This window comes from Antedon mediterranea, chromosome 4, assembly GCF_964355755.1.
Source record: "Antedon mediterranea chromosome 4, ecAntMedi1.1, whole genome shotgun sequence".
Taxonomy (NCBI): Eukaryota; Metazoa; Echinodermata; class Crinoidea; order Comatulida; family Antedonidae; genus Antedon; species Antedon mediterranea.
In genome coordinates, this window is record NC_092673.1 from 29,868,843 (window position 1) to 29,889,432 (window position 20,590).

The 20,590-nt window shown below is 35.4% G+C and overlaps 2 protein-coding genes across 4 annotated transcripts in view; both read right to left on the reverse strand.

Moving 5' to 3' along the window:
* Window positions 1-3,326, reverse strand: part of LOC140047217 (dedicator of cytokinesis protein 1-like) — a 53,567-nt gene extending 50,241 nt beyond the window's left edge. For all 3 annotated transcript variants that reach the window (XM_072092103.1, XM_072092102.1, XM_072092104.1), the window contains exon 1: window positions 3,213-3,326. In XM_072092103.1, the coding sequence (XP_071948204.1) occupies window positions 3,213-3,258 (46 nt within the window). In that variant the 5' untranslated portion in view covers window positions 3,259-3,326. The remainder of the gene's footprint in view (window positions 1-3,212) is intronic.
* Window positions 3,327-7,387: 4,061 nt separating this feature from the next.
* Window positions 7,388-20,566, reverse strand: LOC140047764 (hexokinase-2-like). The gene is made up of 18 exons (XM_072092799.1): window positions 20,515-20,566; window positions 20,178-20,360; window positions 16,943-17,105; window positions 16,098-16,237; window positions 15,697-15,814; window positions 14,914-15,005; window positions 14,257-14,356; window positions 13,537-13,729; window positions 12,985-13,140; window positions 12,453-12,797; window positions 9,830-10,002; window positions 9,523-9,662; window positions 8,885-9,002; window positions 8,707-8,798; window positions 8,472-8,571; window positions 8,156-8,348; window positions 7,864-8,019; window positions 7,388-7,736 (listed from the first exon to the last, which is right to left on the reverse strand). The coding sequence occupies exons 2-18, from the start codon at window positions 20,202-20,204 to the stop codon at window positions 7,388-7,390; spliced, it is 2,655 nt and encodes an 884-aa protein (XP_071948900.1). The 5' UTR covers window positions 20,205-20,360; window positions 20,515-20,566.
* Window positions 20,567-20,590: the final 24 nt, after the last annotated feature.

Here is a 20,590-nt window from a genome sequence, read left to right on the forward strand (position 1 = left end):
ACGCAGCTAGAGATTTACTGTACATCAAGAACAGGATTTATCCGGTAAGATCTTAAGAGAAAAATGGGTGGTAAATCTGTCTAGTAAGTTGGTTAGTGAGGACGAAATATCAGCATTACAAAGGGGATTGAACTATGCGGCGAGCCCACGATCCATGCCCATTGACGATCTCATAGTAGCGGCTGAAAAAGCGGCTGATCTCGTCCCCCTGGAAGAACAAGACACCGTTCGCAGTAAAATTGTAGCTATTGTAAAATCTACCACTCTACCACCTTCAAATTTAACCCCCAAAGAACGAAAGGCCATAAACAACTTGAAGAAAGATAAATCTATTCTTATTCTCCCAGCGGATAAAGGTAGATCTACTGTCATCCTAAATACTAATGATTACAAAGATAAAGTGGGAACCATGGTGAGCGACACTAATGTTTACGAACTGCTAAAACGTAATCCAACACAAAACTATAAACGAAAAGTGGTCAACATCATAGGCAGGTTGTTCAAAGAAAAGAAAATCAACTACAGAGAGAAAGAATGGCTGTTTCCCACGGCTGAAATTGTACCTAGGTTGTATTGTCTTCCGAAGATACATAAACCAAATTGGCCATTAAGACCTATAGTAGATAACATCAACACCGTTTTTTACACCGTTGCACAATTCCTCACCAAAATCCTGGGTCCGCTTGTCGGAAACACAGAACATCATGTAACTTACTCAGGAGAGTTGGCGAGTGAACTAAAAGAAATAATAGTCAAACCAAGTGAAACATTTGTCTCGTTTGACGTAGTATCTCTGTTTACAAAAACACCAGTAGAAGAGGCCCTCAAAGTTGTCGAAAATCGCCTAACAACAGATCCGACACTTCTGGATAGAACTAAACTACATGTGACAGACATAATGGAGCTCCTCGGTTTAATTGTGAACAAAACCTATTTCTCGTTCAATGGTAACATTTATAGGCAAATACAAGGCATTGCTATGGGAAGCCCAATAAGTCCTATATTGGCGAACTTGTATCTAGAGTGGCTTGAACATCAAGCCATAAACACGGCACCCACTAACATCAAGCCTGTGTATTGGAAACGATACGTTGATGATGTATTAGCTATTATCCCCATAGGTACAGTACATACATTTAACACACATCTTAATAACATCGATATAACTGACAATATCAAGTTCACCACAGAATCGATGACAAACAACACAATACCTTTCCTGGACATGCTCATCACACTCAATGACAATAGAACAGTTACCACCTCAGTCTATCGGAAGCCCACTCACACAGACCAATATTTACATTTCAACTCACATCATCCACTCGAACACAAACTGGGGCTTATAAACACGCTTGTGGACAGAGCTGAGAAGGTAGTGGGAGATATGGATTTGAGGAAAGTTGAGATGGATAACATCAAGAAAGCGTTACACAACTGCCAGTATCCAGAGTGGTCCTTCCAGAGAGTTATGGAAAACCGAAAAAGAAAAAAGAACAAAGGACACGAACCACAGAAGGAAAAGATCAAGATGCGAGGTAGCATAGGAATCCCCTATGTAAAAGGAATGGCAGAAAGAATACGACGCACTCTCTCCTATCACAATGTCGGAACCTATTTCCTACCCCAAAATAAAATCAAGAATAGCCTCGTCCACCCAAAAGATAAAATCGAGAAGATGGATACATGTGGAGTAATCTACGAAGTCACCTGCCGCAACTGTCCACAAGTTTACATTGGGGAAACAGGGAGGGCATTACAAACACGAATTAATGATCACAAAAAAGATGTTACAACAAACACGGGGGGAGTAATGACTAGGGCCTCCAGAACATCCACATCTTCGATCATACACAAATCTGCCATTACAGAACATGTCATAAAACACAATCATGTACCGAACTGGGAGGCTACCATCTTAACCAAAGAGCCTAAACGCAAAGACAGACAGATTAGAGAATCATTACATATAAGGAGAAATAAAGAGAAGACCATGAACCGGGACACTGGAGCCCACGAACTCTCGCATTTGTACAATGATTTGATAGACACATCACCTGGCCGAGCCCCGCACAACCTCCAACCTACAACCGGAGGCGTACAACGTCATCAACAGATGACGTCAAGAATGACCAAGCTGCATTAACACTCCGCAGTCAGTTGAGAAGGATCTCTGATAGAGATCGAAACGTTCGAGTAAGTACTCCGTTAACTTGTGCTTTTACAAAAACGAAATTTGTCATCTATACAAAATCGAAGCTAAATGAAATTCTTTCAAGATAGTATATAAAATTCTAACTAATGGAAAGGACTGATCTATTATGAAAGTTCAATATACAAATTATTTTATGAGGTCATAAAACATTCCAGAACATCTTGTAAGAATGCAGAAAGCATCTGGTAAGCTTGTTATTCCTAGTTGACATGGCATAGGCAATTATAAATAGGGATATTGCAATAAATCAAATTGTAAGAATGGGATTACTAAAGTAAACAGCAGATGAGGGAAATCCACAAGTGACTAATGTCAGGTGACAAGTGTGTGTGATGATGGAGGAGGAACAATTGATCATAATCAATTTAATAGGGACAGTACAGTAAATGTATGGAACTAATAGGTATCAATGGTAAATGTAAACAATTATATTTAAAATATACAATAATATATTACATTTAAATTACACTTAATCCATTTATTTCAAAATGATTTATCAAAAATTAATTTAATTTATTGTCCTATTTTATCAACATTTTCTAAGGGATTTAATAATATATCAATTATATATTACTACACAGAATAAACTAATAAATGGGATCAAAATGTAGCACTACTATTACTAAATAAAGAGGAAATTTTTGAGACAAGTCTTTTGTGTGTCTCAAACTCAATTTAATTGGAGAAAAACTGCATTTGTTAATTAAATAAGCTGCAAATAATTTTTTGTAATAATAATACTAATCATGTGTATTTTTAAAATACTTATTATCTTCGATAAAACGCGAGACAAGAAATAAATTACTACATCGAATTGCTGACAGAAGTCTGTCACTGGACATTTCCGCTTGGCTGGCCAAACATAACACTTCCGTACTCTCAGCCTGTCGGATGCTTTCGTGAGAGGGTGTATGATTTGAGGGGTAAGCCTATCTTCATGGGAAATCGTTTTTTTATGAAGCTAAAGCTGTTCAAAATAACTAGAAAATACACTTACCTACTCCATACTTTTCATCTGTATTAGTTTGCACCCACTGTGGCATTTTGAATAAAATAATATGAATTTCCCAGTCGGAATTCTGACCACTCCTTTCACCACCACAACACAGTCGTCGCCATCTTGAGCTTCCGTGAACTGTCCTGAGGGCGCTATGCCGAATTAAACATTATTTGTTTTTTACTTGAAAGTTATTATACAGAATAAGACGCAATATGATTTTTACAATGAAAAAAATAAATATATTACAAAGTTTTGAATTGCAAGAAAACTTTTAATTACAATGATCAAAGCGTACATATAAACGAAATTATCATAAACAAATGTTTTATTAAATAAAGATCCTCTATAAAATGAGATTAAAATAAAAGTGCTTAAAAACTCAAATGTACATCACAAAAGACATGTATAATGCGGCAATATTATAATATATTTGTAACAATCTCCCGTTCAAATTTAATCAAATCCAGTCTAAAGTGTTCTCGTGTTAGATCGATCGTCAGTTGTACTCGTATGGCGCGTATCCCATCTGCTGTAACGGTAACGATTGTCTGCTTTCATGTTGCTCCGACCAGTATCAGCTGAAGCAGCAACAACTCTTTGTCGTTCAACCCATCGGTGACAAACTTCTTCTTTCCTGGTCTTTTTGTCTTTCAACGTTTCTGTTCCTTCTTCTCTGTAGTACTTGCCTACTCTTCGTTCAAACCGTAAATTATCGACAGTACTACTTTTTAAATCAGCAACTCTTTGGTTACTGCCGTTCACTTGAGGAGTATCAACTCCTTTGTAACCACTGTCCACGGTTTCCTTTCCACTGTAACCGTTTTTTGTATAAGTTCCAACATGATTGTCACTGATCTGTTGAAGTCTTAGATGATCACTGGTGGTATAAGCAGCTATTGCGTAACCGGTGGCATAAGTTCTGTTTATATCGCCATTGTACAATTGATTTGAACTCGTTGTCTGGTCAGCACCATTGTATCGCGGGTCAACAACACTGTATCGTTGGTCAGCAACACTATATCGCTGGTCAGCAACACTGTATCGTTGGTCAGCAACACTGTATCGTTGGTCAGCAACACTGTATCGTTGGTCAGCAACACTGTATCGGTGGTCAGCAACACTGTATCGGTGGTCAGCAACACTGTATCGGTGGTCAGCAACACTGGATCGCTGGTCAGCACCACTGGATCGCTGGTCAGCACCACTGGATCGCTGGTCAGCACCATCGGATCTCTGGTCAGCACCATCGGATCTCTGGTCAGCACCACTGGATCGCTGGTCAGCACTACTGGATCGGTGGTCAGCACCACTGTATCGCTGGTCAGTACCACTGTATCGCTGGTCAGCAATACTGTATCGCTGGTCAGCAACAGCACTACTGTATTGCAAGGCACCGGTAATGGTATACATTGGATCACAAACACCAGGGTAGGCACCCATTAAACTGGCGCCTGTAGCTACAATAAATTGAGTGTTTGCAAATATAGCACCCGTACCTCCAATAACTTGTGGATTTGCATTGACCATTAAAACAGCACCGGTTGTTCCAACATCTTGTTGCGGACTGTCAGCCCTTAAATGTCTACCTTTCTCACCACCAACGTGTGTGTATGGTCTCCGTAAACTTGCAGCATCGTTACTGTCCCGATATCGATGTATTGTATGGTACTGAGTGGTAAGTTTTGGGTACCGGCTATGTCTCGGATCTCGACCACTCAGTCTTGGGTCTCGATTACTCATTTTCTGTTTATAACCACCAAGACGTGTTGTTCTGATGCGACCATCATCAACACCAATTGCGTTATTTTTAACTTTGTAGCCACTGCTTGTTCGATTACTTTTTCGTTGGTCAGGAGTTTTCCCTTTCATGCTTATTTCAGTTGGCTTGTATGCTCGTATTAGCTGGCTGTGATTAACGCACGTTAACGAAGTTCGTCTTTTATGTGTAATCGTCATTGTTCAAGTTACACGTGCATTTTAATTACGTTATAAGATTTGCATATTCTAAATCAAATATTGTGGAATTTGTATTGTAGCATTGTGAGCAATTCATTGTACTCTAGGCCTAATAATTGGGTTTCTTTTATAATGTAAGTATTTTCTAACATATTTGTTATTATCAATGATGATAATAATATTTGTATATTTCTATTTCTTTTAAAACTATTTAATATTACTTAGATAAATACCTGACTCTGAGGACGATCGGAGCATTTTCATCGAAACATAGAGAAACTCAACTCAACAGTTCTTTTCAGAACTGCATACGTGGTGTTCCACAAACTGTAGGCCTAATACAATCAACATTAATTATAGGTTATAATGCTTCTTATGAATGAATTACATGCTAAAAACGGATGTCTTAATGAATGTAGGCCTACCCCTAGAAGCGGATGTACCAGTCTGGATGCTAACCGATTATTTCTCGTGCGGAAAATCACGACCAGGAATAATCCAGAGACGACGCAGTGCGTCTTTCTTCTTTCAATTACAAAGCTTTAGGGTTTTTTATGTAAGTCTATTATAGATATATCTAGCATATCCTTATGGCGCTTGATATTGTTGCCATAGCAATTCTGAATGACCAATGATTCGTCAGATTGTAGACTCTACATATCCAATCGGGTGCTAACTATAATTATTACTGTAAATTCGCGGCATTCGGCAACCTCCCATGCAGTGTGAAAGGCCCTTGAAGCTTGGTTCCCACTAGAACGTAACGCAGGGACGTAAACGCAACGCAAGCGTTTTAACCAATGACAAGCGATCACAAGCGATCACAAGCGAATAAGCCATCGCTTGTGATTGGTCAATTCACTTGCGTTGCGTTACGTCCTTGCGTTGCGTCGCTAGTGGGAACCACGCTTTAAGCGTGGTTCCCACTAGAACGCAACGCAGTGACGTATTGACGCAAAATTATGTATTGCGTAATCACAACCACCGACGACGCAACAGTTCTGCAGAAATCGCAGGTTTGATTTCACGCAGGCGGGAGCAAACAAAATTATTGAAAGGGAATTTCTTACGTTGCGTAGTTTGCGTTACGTTGTGTCGCTAGTGAGAACCAAGCTTAAATTGGCAACATCGAAATTAACTTAATGCGGCTCATATTTACAGATTTATTACAAATAAAAAATACATTCTAAATAAACTTTGCAATGTTTTATTTCACTTAAAATTACGGTGCATATTACGCCAATATACTTCTTAATGACATAAATATATTCTTTAAGCAGGCCTACATCGTATACAAAATCTAGAAGTAATGTGCAATTTATCGAATTTTACCCCTACGTAAATTTATATATTATTACCTCAATTATATTTTGTCACAGATATTTGTGTGTGGGTGTGTGTGTTAGCAGGACAACGTAAAAACTAAAAAACGGATCTTTACCAAATTTCAATCACAGATAGATATGTGATTACGGAAGAATCAGTTCAATTTTGGAGGCAATCCGGACTAGGGTTCCAATTCTGGACCAAGGAGGCCAAATTGAAATATGAAAAGGCTCCGATTCAAAATTGTCCAATACATTATGGTTAATTTACTTTACGTAGTCCTTTAAAACAACATTATAAATGTGTTTCCTACTTATTAATTTTGATTTTAAAGTGTCGCACCAAAATGATAATAGAGTCCTAGTTACACTTTCAGTACTTGTTGCAGTCTGTCCTATCAACGATTTAGTGCTTACGCAAATAAGTATAAAGTACAAAAGTTATCATTCGCGAATCAACGTCACGCTATCCATTTTACCATACAGTTTGGACGTTTAGTGAAACCTTACTTTTATTTAAAAAATTGGTATTATTGTTTATCAAGAGAATAGTTTCTATGACTACGGTGCATCATTTTAATTCGTTAAGAAAAAAGGGTTACGAACAGGTCCACGGTCATATTGATTCTTGATCTAAAATCAATTATTATAAGTTTAAAGTTTGTATTTTCTTAAGATGTATATTATTTATTTTACTATACATATCTTCATAATATTAAAAATATACAACTACGCTACTTCTATGAAATGTGTATTCTAGAACATTTTCAGCGATTTCTGGTATTAAATTCTTGTTGAAAATATCATAGAGTACTAATGTGAAACATATCTAACACATTTTAATTTTAATAATAATACAGGATTTACTACTTTAATTTTAGGCCTACAAAATTACTTTTTGTGACTTGCAACAGCGGCCACAAGGGCAGCTCCCTTACCACTACCATCTTCCGATAACATAAAATTCACTTTCTTTTTTGGAGCTAATTTGTTAGTATAGAGAACCATATAATCATGGAACTTTGGATGCTTCTTGTACAACGAACCATCCGTTCCTACGGTGATTTCATCCCTGGTCATCAGATTGGCTACTGTGGCTACACCGGCTGCAGCCAGTTTAGCAGCACGATATGAGACGGTTTGGCATACTAATTTCACAATCTGTAGATCTTGGATGGTAGGCTTCAAATCAAGGCTTCTGATTATTTCGTCTACTTTTGTTAAACTTTCGCATGTATCACTACGAAACAAAAAGATGTTTTTAAAGAGCAAATATAAAAACATAGGCCTATTGACAAAGTCTGTATTAAAAAATATTTGCATTGTACCGAAATCTCCCAAAAACTGTATATAAAAAAAGAACATACGCTTCTATTTCTGACAGGAATCTTGTTTCAAATTTCCAAGGCTCTTTGATTGTATCTGACAACCCGCCTCTGAAGACCATCTTATGGTCCGCTAGTTTCAGCAGCGCTCGTCGAGTTATCTCACCAAGGTACATTCCTGATATCATCTTCTCATACCTTTTGAAAAAGAATTATTCATTTCTGAATTGTCTCAAACATTAAGTATTTAAAACTAAGGATAAGCATAAATTAGTCTAGGTCTAGGTAAATTATTTTCTGTTTTGGAAATACTTATAAGAATTTGTAAACGTACAATTGTTTTCCTTTGTTTAGTGTCAATTTGTCAATTTCTTTATCAAAGTCAGTACGTATATCATCTAGAACGCCATCGTCTCCAAACGCACCCCACTCCATATCAATTATTACTTGTCGCGGTTCCTCATCATCGCCATCCCATAATTCAACATTATCAAGGCTTTCCATATAACAGGCGTTACATCCACTACCTAATTTATTAAAAAATAACTAAAATTATAAAAAAGAACTTCTTATAACCTAATAATTAATGGTGTCTTAGTATTGAAATGAGAAATTCGAAATGAAAGTTAAAATTGGATACTTTAATCAACCTAAAATTAATCCAATGTAGCAATTGGGGTTTGTGTAAGCACATGACATTAATGTTCCAACAGTGTCATTCACAACTGCAACAATATCCAACTCCACATTCTGCAATAAAGATAAGAAAAAGAGCTATTGAAATAGATAATAGAAGCAATGAATTATTATGTTAATAATATTAACATTAATAATAGTCACTTTCACTTAGAAGATTGAATCATTAATTGAATGCTAGTAATTTACCTTTCTGATGAAAGCCTGCTCTAGTAACTTAACAACATCTTGGTTCTCAACTCCAGAAGCTGAGTAACCTTTGGTCCATGTCACAAGGAATGCTGTAATACAATGACAAACATGTGTAATTATTTCATTTTACAAAATCATACTTTTGAAAAAGTCATTAATCATCCATACTACTTACCTGATGTTAATCCCTTATGATAACATGGGAACGAGAATGTGAATCCAAGTGGTAGTTTTTCACTGATTCCCATTTCTTTCTTGAAGTCACCAAGACAGGTAGCTATGTAATCAAACAGCTAAAACAAAAATGAAATCAAGTGTGTGCAACATTTTCATTTTTTAAATTACAATATTGAAAGGTAAAGACTAGTCCACACCAGGAAACTGATAAACCTTTGTTTGCAAACTTCGAGTTTTCCAACGTTTGTAGAAGTTCTTTAAAACTACTTTTCCAGTCAGCATTCATCAAACTGGCTTGTCAATGCCGTGCATGGTCTAACAAACTAGGGTTCTTCAGTTTGCAGAAGTCTGCAACTGGTCTACACTAACATAATAAACTTTGGAAAACGTTTCTTGCCAAACTCAGCGATTGCTCAAGTTTGCGAACTAAAGTTTGCTATTAAAGAGTTTAACAATAATAAGATTGGACCACAGAAAAAAAAAACTATTAGCAAAAATAAGTTCTAAAAACTTGTTTTATATTTTGGAAAACGGGTAACTCTTAGTGACAGCAATCACAATTAGTTTGTTAATGTTTTATCAAATACTTTTTTTTATCAACTTGTGAAATAAATAAGAGTGGCTGAGACTATATACTTGTTCTCCAGTGCCTGTCATGATTTCCTGAGAAAGCACAAACACTTTGCTTTCCATCTTGGCATCACCATTAAGTAGCGTCACTAGTAGAACACGGAAATTACTACCACCTAGATCAAGAGCTAGGAAACGACCATTCTCTAAAACAAGAACATTTAATTTTTTACTATGAAAACAAGTACATTCCAGATAGAAACCATACTTACATAGAGATGGAAGGTGGAGGGGGTGATTGAATCAAACACATCAGTCAAATAGAGTATATTTAAAATATTTTGTTCTGGCAAAAATGGTTGAAACCAAGTACCTGAGCCGTCTGGAATAGATCTGACATAGCTTGGCAACATTTTAACTTTTGCTGTAGGGTTCGTTGCAGCTCCTAGACCCTTTTCCATGTCACGTTGCAGCCGCTGCATAATATCTTTAAGGTTGTCATCACTCAGATGTAGGCACTCCAACAAAGAATCAACCTGAATATACAATATAAGACAATTTTGAAATCATTTAAATTAGCTTCTAATACTATTACTAAGCAATCGATACTACAACTCTGATGAACTGGAAGATTTGAGAACTTTTCATAATTTGATCTTTTGCTTGATGAAAATTATTTCAATCTAAAACTACCAAACAATTACAGTCAAATCTTCCAATTCCGGATTCATTTGGGCGGACCTAATATGTCATGGTTTTCCGGAAAGTCTGGTATTGATATGTGTTTTTAGTCGCGTGGACGCGACTCTATAGTTCACTATGTCGGTCGGTTGGTCTGTCGGTCTGTCTGTCGGTCCGGTATCACTATGCGTTTTAGCACGCGACTTATGGCTGTTGGCCTTGTTAATGGTAATGTATGGGGAGAGTTGACTATAGAAACAGGGAAATGTTAACATGTTGTTCTTTTGTCAAGATAAGTATGTACTCAAATTAAATGGTTTTTTAACATAGTTCATTTTCGTCTACCAGTACTACGCCCAATGTGCCGTATCAACTTATCTTAGATTATCGATTCTTAACTAAACAATATAGTACGATAGTAATTATAAGGCACTTGTGAGTTACTGTGCTGCTACAATATTCTAAATTATTGGTCAAAGGTTATTATTTTATCAGAAAACAATATTTACTGTACTGTAGATTAAGCTGTAGCACAGGATGCCAGCCACGTCTAGTATTGTAATGACATATGGTACGGCAACTTTCTCTGTATGTTTGACCTATATGCACTATGGAGAGGATATGGTCCATGCACACTCGAAACTAGAAAAATGCAACATGAATTTTTTATGAAGTGACACACCCTGCTCCGCCCAGTCCCCTCCTAGAAACAAGTTTACCTGTGCTTTAACTCCAGAGTCTACCATATTGCAAAGTTCGATGATCACAGAGTCGAATTGTGTTGTATGTGTTTAGGGGCGTGGTTAAGTTCAGGGTCTAGAAAAAACATGGATGTATAACAAATTCAACTGTTATCATAACAATATCACACACTCGTATTATATTCAACTCGTATTCAATTTAACTAAAGTTGGACTTACCTTTTTCAAAATCACGGCTCGCGAGGATCAATATGAACTTAGCTGGGCCTTTAAATACTTAAGCATGGTGCCGGCGCGCTACACAAAAAGGAAGCGTGTAAATTTTCGGCGATTTTGATTGGTCAAGCTCACGAGGAGGACTTTGTTTACTTTTTGCTGTCCACCAGTACTGGTCCACCAAGGCAAAGGGAAGTATGGGACAACATGATAGTTTTAAGTAATCAAGCAAATAGGTTCTGGACGTGACAAAAAACAAGTTGATTTTTCTTACCGAGTGCCTTCAAGATTAACTAAAAGACTACAGTGTAATATTCCATATTTTTATTATATTTACTGAATTTTTTATAAAGTTATACAGTTACAATGTTATGAATGTTACATTACTACTGTACTCCATGATTACTAATAACTAAACAGGATTGAGAATTCCTGTAAAATGATATTAATAATATTCCTCAAAATGCATTTCAAGGCATTGATCTATATACAGTAAGTACAAAATGCCTTAAGCTTGGTTCCCACTAGAGATGCATCGCAATGACGTAGACGCAACACAAGCGAGTTGACAAATGACAATTCAGATGATTAATCTCTTGTGATTGTGTTGCGTCTCTAGTGTGAACTAAACGTTATTACTGTCATATTTAAATATCCATTTGCAGCATCTAAGTTTGAATATCATGTATAAACTGGGCTTGTCAAAAATACAATCAAACTGTAGTTTAGTGTCACTGTAAGTCATAGAGCTGGTAACTTAGTAAGCTAGTAAAATGATTAAACGATTCCAAATCAATTATTACAAATATAAAGGTATAGACCTAATCATATCTAGTATATTATCTTTATTTAAAAAATTACATCAGAATTATTATATATATCTTCATAATATTAATAACTATATTACTGCTATAAACAATCTATAACATTTTGTTCTTGAAGATGTTATAGAGTACAGTAGGTCAAACATAGAGGCAGTACCACTTATAAAGTGGTAAGGTGGTTGCAAGAAAAGGGAAGAATAAAAAGACAAGGCAACAGGGTTGTGAAAGACCTCTGTGAAAAATTGGTCAGATTAAAACCTTACCAACCGTGCTAATGGCTACGGCCCTGAGAGGCCATGGTATAAGATATGTCATTAGAAATGACATTGATTTATTAAAGCATGTATGTACAAACTGACATTGAAATCTGTTCTATTCTATTTCCCAAAAACCAATGATTATCAAAAACCTCTTTCCCCGCTAACTAACTTGAAATTGTATTACCTATACATTATCAACCTCTTGGTACCTATCACAAGTGATTTTGGGTAATCTAGGTTCTTCCACAACCTAAGTTAAATATAGGCTTTCCACTCTTTACTATAATATGATTTATATTTGGTGATAAAATTACTTTTTGCGACTGGCAACAGCGGCCACGAGGGCAGCGCCCTTACCACTACCATCTTCAGATAACATAAAATTCACTTTCTTTTTTGGAGCTAATTTTTCAGCATAGAGAACCATATGATCATGGAACTTAGGATGTTTCTTGTACAACGAACCATCTGTTCCTACGGTGACTTCATCCCTGTTCATTTGATTGGCTACTGTGGCTACACCGGCTGCAGCCAGTTTAGCAGCACGAGACGAGACGGCCTGGCATACTAAGTTCGCAATCTGTAAATCTTGGTGGTTAGGTTTCAAATCCAGGCCTCTGAGTATTTCGTCTACTTTTGTTAAACTTTCACTTGTATCACTAAGAAACAAATAATATATTGTTAAATAGCCGTAGAATGAATAAATTGGGGAAAGATTTAGATAGCATAATTTAGATACAAAGTCACATGGGGCTACAAAAATGTCCGAGTTGAATATATTACTGAAATAACCAAAAAATAAAAAGCATCATCAAAAAACATCAAAACAAACAAAATCCAACATACGCTTCTATTTCTGACAGGAATCTTGTTTCAAATTTCCAAGGCTCTTTGATTGTATCTGACAAGCCGCCTCTAAAGACCATCTTATGGTCCGCTAGTTTCAGCAGCGCTTGCCGTGTTATCTCACCAAGGTACATTCCTGATATCATCTTCTCATACCTTTTGAAAGAAAATTGATCATTACTAAATCCAATTTTAAGCATGTAAAACTATGATTCTCAACTTTATATACATATATATATATATATAAACTAAACATATATACTATATATATTTATTTTTTTCCTGTTTTGTCATTCATTTTTTGTGTTTGTATCGTTCCTGTTCTTAAAGTGTTGAGGGCTCCATCGGCTGTTATGATGAGTCACCCTCATTAAACAAAGTTTAATAAAAATAAATAAGTCTGCGTAAATTATTATTATCTGGGTATTTTTGTTTAACAAGAAGGTTGACTTTGGAGAGACACATGAACTAGCCTCAAAGTTCCAGGATTCCAGATCTAGCTAATAATTTGGACCTAATTCTGGCAATACTTAAACTGAATTGTAAACGTACAATTGTTTCCCTTTGTTTGGTGTCAATTTGTCCATTTCTTTATCAAAGTCAGTTCGTATATCATCTAGAACGCCATCGTCTCCAAACGCACCCCACTCCATATTGATGATTACCTGTCGCGGTTCCTTGTCATCGCCATCCCATAATTCAACATTGTCAAGGTTTTCCATATAACACGCATTAGTACCAGTACCTACGATAATATATCATTTTTAATACAAAAGAACTTTTTCATAACCAGTCTGGGTTTCCGAAAAAGAAATAATTTGGAAAGATAAACTGTATTGCCATTTGATAAATTAAAAAGGATGATGTAAAGTCGACACATCTCAAACTTTCTTACATGCTAGTCCAATTTCTTATCATTGTTGAGTTGAGTGGCCGAGTGGTTATGGCGCTACAAACCATTGTAGCCTTAAAATTGACCATAGTTCTGGTGGTTATATATATAAGTATATTCTCAGAATTTAAACTGGAGGCATTGTACACATCTGGCTTGTGTGTGTATTTTAAAGAACCCAGTGCATCTTTCGGAAAAGTCGTGTACTGGTCCATTGCAGACACTGTAATTTTTGGCAGGCGCACGCTACACTGTGGCTGATGTGGGATCATTGAGGGCCTAATCCAAATTTCCACAATGTTGAGTATGAATAACATAATAAAACAAACAAAATTACACCATATCACTCTCTATAAATAAATAACTGTAAATTCACTAACCCAAAATCAATCCAATGTAGCAATTGGGGTTTGTGTAAGCACATGACATTAATGTTCCAACAGTGTCATTCACAACTGCAACAATATCCAACTCCACATTCTACAATAAAGAAAAAGAGCTATTGAAGCAGATACTAAAAGCACATATGGATCTCGGTAAAATATTGCAGTAAGTAATTGCATTGTAGTAAGTGTTATTAATTGGATAATGGCAGGTTGTGTTAGGTGAATTAACACAGCTTGGTAAATAAAAGTAAAAATTGCACACTACAAGGAACAACAACATTAACCTTTCAGTCATTTTTTAGTATCTATGTAGATAACACTTTAATTGCATAATCGGAACTCGCTTCAACCACAGGAAGCACAATCTAACAACAGGGCACTGAGCTTGCCTTGCCAAGATAGGAACTTGTAACAGTCCTTTGATATATGTCTGGCTGCAACAAATACCAACGGTACTGTACTATGTACATACGGTGCGTGCAGTGTACAGTATGTTAAGGGGTGTGGAACTGATCGTGTCGCAGCCACAGATCAACCCTTTGACCTAAGGAGCTTAGCATCCTGTTCTTTTAGAATGCCTTGTTTCAACATTTTTTCTCTAACATTAAATCATTTAAATTCTAGTAATTTGACTTTGTTTTCATTTGTTACCTGTTTGGCACAAGATTGTTGTAATAACTTAACAACATCTTGGTTCTCAACTCCAGAAGCTGAGAATCCTTTGGTCCATGTCACAAGGAATGCTGTAATACAATAACATTTATGTTATATATATCTCTTTCCAGCTATGCACATTTTTCTGGCTGTTTTATCATTGTCATTTTTTTTCAGTAATTTGCCTTTGGATTTATATCAATACGCTTCATCATCATTAGACATAGCGTATGCTAACATTTTGTGCTATTTATTCTTGTCATGGGCCGGGTGTGTCTCAAGTAAGTCTGTGTAATTTAATCAATCTGTATCATGTTACATTATCATTTATTAAAAAACTGAAATACAACAACAGCCAAAGGTTGAAACTAGTCTTCCAAAGCAGGACACAAAGGCCTACTGAAAATGAGGAAAGAAACAATAACAGCCTACTCTTATTTTATAGTTTTAGTAATCTTTTAAATTGCTCAGATTTGACAAATGGAACGGTGGAATCACAGGTCTATGCTTTTCATTATATACTTGGAAAAACAGTGAACTTTGACCTCACAAGATGTGTCCAAAAAATAATTTGCACATGGCTACAAATAGTTTTCAAAAGTGTTTTCTAGTGCTTTGGCATATAGTGGTGGATCCGATTTTGAAATAGATAGGGTCTAGGGCCTAAAATGGTGAAATAAAGGGCTTAGCTATATTTGATGGGGGTCGGGCCAGCTGTCCCCCACCCCTGGATCCGCCCCTGAGTGTAATTAAAAGTCACTGATTTTAATTCTGAATTACCTGAAGTTAGTCCCTTCTGAGCACAAGGGAATGAAAATGTGAATCCAAGTGGTAGCTTTTCACTGATACCCTTTTCTTTCTTGAAGTCACCAAGACAGGTGGCTATGTAATCAAACAGCTAAAAATACAGATATATCATTCATAATATTTGTACACATTTTTTCCAGTACTCTTCTAGGTACAGTACTGGTATGAAAAACTGTTTAATAATAAGAAAAAAGCAGTATATTGAAAATGCAAACAAAACAGAGTGGTAAACACACAGAATTTAGTGCGAGTATAATATTTCAGAGGCTTAATTTCTACTGTGGAGAAAACAGGGGTAAGTAGGATTTTTATTTATCTCACCATGGACAAATAACTATCAACAAAATTAATAAATAAATTCTGAGACTATATACCTGTTCTCCAGTGCCTGTCATGATTTCTTGAGAAAGAGCAAATACTTTGCTTTCTAACTTGACATCACCATTGAGTAGCGTCACTAGTAGAACACGGAAATTACTACCACCCAGATCAAGAGCAAAGAAACGACCACTCTCTAAAAAAAAAATAAAAAAATAAACAAATTTAATGCCAGACAATATCAGAACATTATTTTAAATCAGATGAGGGAATGTAGTACTAATAGTACTTGAGATGAATGAAACAAGTTAAAACAGTAAAGAGAGCTTGGCATCTAGAAGTTGGTGGTAGAAGAGTAAGAAGACAGTCACACTGGTGATGCCAGATACAGTATAGAGATACAATAATTTTGTAATAATACCATATTATATCCTCTGGTACAATCCCATCCCCTAGAACACAAAATCGGGCTGACATTAGGGGGTGAGACTCTCCCTCTAGGTGCTGTATCTACGGACAAAGGCAATGATGTTCTGCCACAATTTTCTGCTTTTCGCTCGTTAAGGTCCACTCCTTGATTGGTAAGCATGTCTTGTAAAAACTCATCTGAACTGGCTAGAGAAAGGCCAGCAGTACATCCAGACCAAAGTCATTACTGGGACTATACCCGGGAATATGTCTGTTTTGAAATCAGACATAAAGTAGGGAGTGGTATTAGACCTGAAGTGGCATTATACCCGAGGATATACGGTAATAATTTATTCATTGATATTGCGCAAATTCCATTGATATTTGTTCAAATGACGCACAAATACAACGTAGAATGCAGCATTGAACAAATGACAGTCTAAATCATACAAATCAGTCAGAGGAGTAGATTTTAAGAATGAAATATCTGTACCTGAACCATTTGGAATAGATCTGACATAGCTTGGAAACATTTTAACTTTTGCTGTAGGGTTCGTTGCAGCTCCTAGACCCTTTTCCATGTCACGTTGCAGCCGCTGCATAATATCTTTAAGGTTGTCATCACTCAGATGTAGAGATTCTAATAAAGAGTCAACCTGAATATAGAGTACAATAGACAATGTTGTTAATATCATTGATGACTAATTACAATCAGAATGGGCTCATGTCAGTTAATTATTTACAAAGGTAAGTTTGTTTTTATTATTATATTATAATTATTGTTCACTTTGGTAAATTTAAAATGTAGGTCATCATTTTATCTGGGTAAATAACTCTAACTTTCAGCTTTGTCTACACTGTCAAACTTTATATTACAAAAAAATGTGATGTGCCCATCATGATCACTACCATATTTAAGCATATCACTACCATATTTAAGCATATCACTACCATATTTAAGCATATCACTACCATATTTAAGCATATCACTACCATATTTAAGCATATCACTACCATATTTAAGCATATCACTACCATATTTAAGCATATCACTACCATATTTGAGCACATTATACTTTTTTTGTCAAACTAGCTTGATAGTGTAGACAGAGCTTTAAGTTAAGTCTGAACAGGCCCTATGTGATCTCTATACATTTGTACTTTTATTTGTCATGCTTTTAATTATGGGGTTGCATTATTCTAGCTGTTGTTTCGAACTATAAATACTACAGTAAAGAAACAGATGCCAATTCGCATGATAACTTGGAATGATAATACTCTCTGTATAGATAATATGTCAATGATGATTATGATACAAGTGATCAAATAAAGCAATATGTAAATAAACGTAAAAAAAAAAACATTTACTGTACATTTTGAATCAATATTTTATGTCCTTAACCTAATATTTTAATAAAAAGTACATCGCTCAGAGCTGAAAGTGGTAATCATATTCTATACTTAGAGCGACTCATTGAACAATAACATTTATTATAGTCTTAAGCTCTGTCTACACTATTAAACTAGTTTGACAAAAAAAGTGTGATGTGCCCGAATATGGTGGTAATATGCCCAAATAGTATGGTATAAATGGTAGTGATATGACAACATTATTATTACATTTTTATTATTATTGTTGTAAATTGTATAGATAGCATTTTAATGTTGTTTTAGTAAAGTTTGATGTAGAACGCACCTTTACATCGAAGTGTGCCATTGTTACAAAAGTGTATGTTCAATAAATTATTATTTTATTATTACTTCTATTCATGTTCATTCAAGTGTTTCTGTGCTAACATTGATCCATAAACATAAGTGAAAATATGGAGGTTGGATTTAGAAACAGTTAAGGAATTAATGAGCATGATAATGGAAATGTTATAATCTATATTAACATAATTGAATACTGGTAGATGTATGGTATCTTAATAGCAAAATACCTGTAAAACAAGGAATATGGTTTATGATTATGTACCAGGATGCAGAAAATACAATATCAAATAAAATATTATATATTTACAGTAAAACATCAAACTTCATTTATGGAGGTATACCTCCATGCTTTATTCAAGTACTTAAAATATAAAAAAAATGAATAAAACAGTCTGCATTTCAAAAAGTGAAAAATGTTATTAAAAATACACTGTCCAATAAATGAGATAAAGGCTATATTAACATCTGTTTTGTTGCATGAAACAGAAAGTAGCGCAGTTTTGGTAAAGCATGAAAGTTTTATAAATTTTAAAAACAACATCTTCAACAAGTGTGAATGTTTTCTTTTTAACATGGGCTTAGTCTAAAATATTGACTTCCTGTTGTTTGGTGATGGAATAAAATGAATTGGATTGACAAAATGATTTTATATATGATTTTCCTCATTCCATTTGAGTAATACTGCCATAAATAAATGAGAAAGCTGTCAAGAAATGTCAATTTTGAATGAATTTGAAAGCTAGCTTGAACTACTACCGAGAAATCGACACTCTGACTCCGATGGACCGGAAGGTTTGAAGACTTAGACCACTTCCCACCAATCATAACCCAGTCCTTTGCTTGCTGGAAAAAATTATTATTCAATTCAATCTTTTATTTCGGAATCTCTGGTCCATAGAAAATAAAATTATGTATAACTTAATAAAAAATAAAAAAATGTACTAATTACTATACTACTCATCTCAGGATGGCATACCACCTGGAGAGCATCTTTGACTTATATAAGATATTGTCTATAATTGTTGTTTTTGTTTGCATTTGTACACTATACACCTGTGCTATGTTTCACTATCTTCAGTTCTCATCTACCAATGGTACTACGCCCAAAATGTGTCCAATGTCAACAAACATATTAAGATTAAATTATTTATAATAAAACAATCTAATAAAGAGACAATGGGCATAACAATGGTGGACTAAATTGTCAAGGTCATGTTGCTACAAATATTTAAATTATTATATTAGTCAAAGATTATTATCTTATCAGAAATTGATTTTATCTCCTGTATTGTAGATTAATTGTCAATTGTATGACCCACTATACGGCCCCTGAGAGAGGTGCATCATGGGTGCGTCAATTACAAATAATTACTGACGCAGGGGTGCGTCAAAAAACCTAGAAGTTACGTCACATCAATGAACGATGATGTGTCAATGTCCATCACTTTACCACAAAAAATATCATAAAAAACATGGTCACAGTGCATCAAAATGGGTGCGTCATGGTCACATTTTTTAAGCACAGGTGCGTCATGGTATTCATAAGGTATGACGCACATCGGACAAATGACGCACCTCTCCCGGGGGTGGTATAGTGTGGGTCATGCAATTGACTAGTGCATAATTTGAAGGTATTTTAATGTATACTGTTAATTTTTTTCAGTGCTAAAGCATTGATTTCCAAAGTCTATATTTTCAAAGTCTCGACTTTTACCATGCGACACAGATTATAATTTTTTAATCAATCAATGTAATGGTAAACTGAGAGCAGGTTATAGCTTCTCTCTAATAACAATTTAGGTAGCTAGGCTTATAACTTCCCATTGACCAAAAACAGGCTTTTTATTTCCTCCAAGCTACAAACAAACCTCTACTACCACGTCACGTCTGTCCACATGCTCTGTCCATGGAGGTATAAAAATACAATTAAAAAATATATATTTTTATACCTCCATGCTCTGTCGTCAAATTTGTATTTTGCACATTAAAATACAACAAACGTCACAAATGTTTACCTGTGCTTTAACCTGAGAGTCTACCATGATGTCATATATTGTTGAAAATATCTCAGTCGAGTTGTAATTGTAGGCCAGTAAATAAGCTGGTTTTCGGTGCGAAGCTGACCTGGATGCTAACCCGTGAATATGTGGAAAGAATGCTGCTTGTTCAGTCTGTGGTTGTTGAAGTTCCAGCAGGGCCTAGAAATACAATCATTTATAAGGTTATCATAACATATCGGACATTCAATTATACTTATAAAGCGCTTATTTATAAGACACAAATAATAAGAAATATTATAAGTATAGTTACTAATCAAGTTAAACAACTAAAGTACAGTTTTTGTAGACTTACCTTTTTTATGTCTTTTCTGCCAAATCACTATTTCCTTATGAATTAATTGCACGCATCACTACGTAAGGGGTGTGGT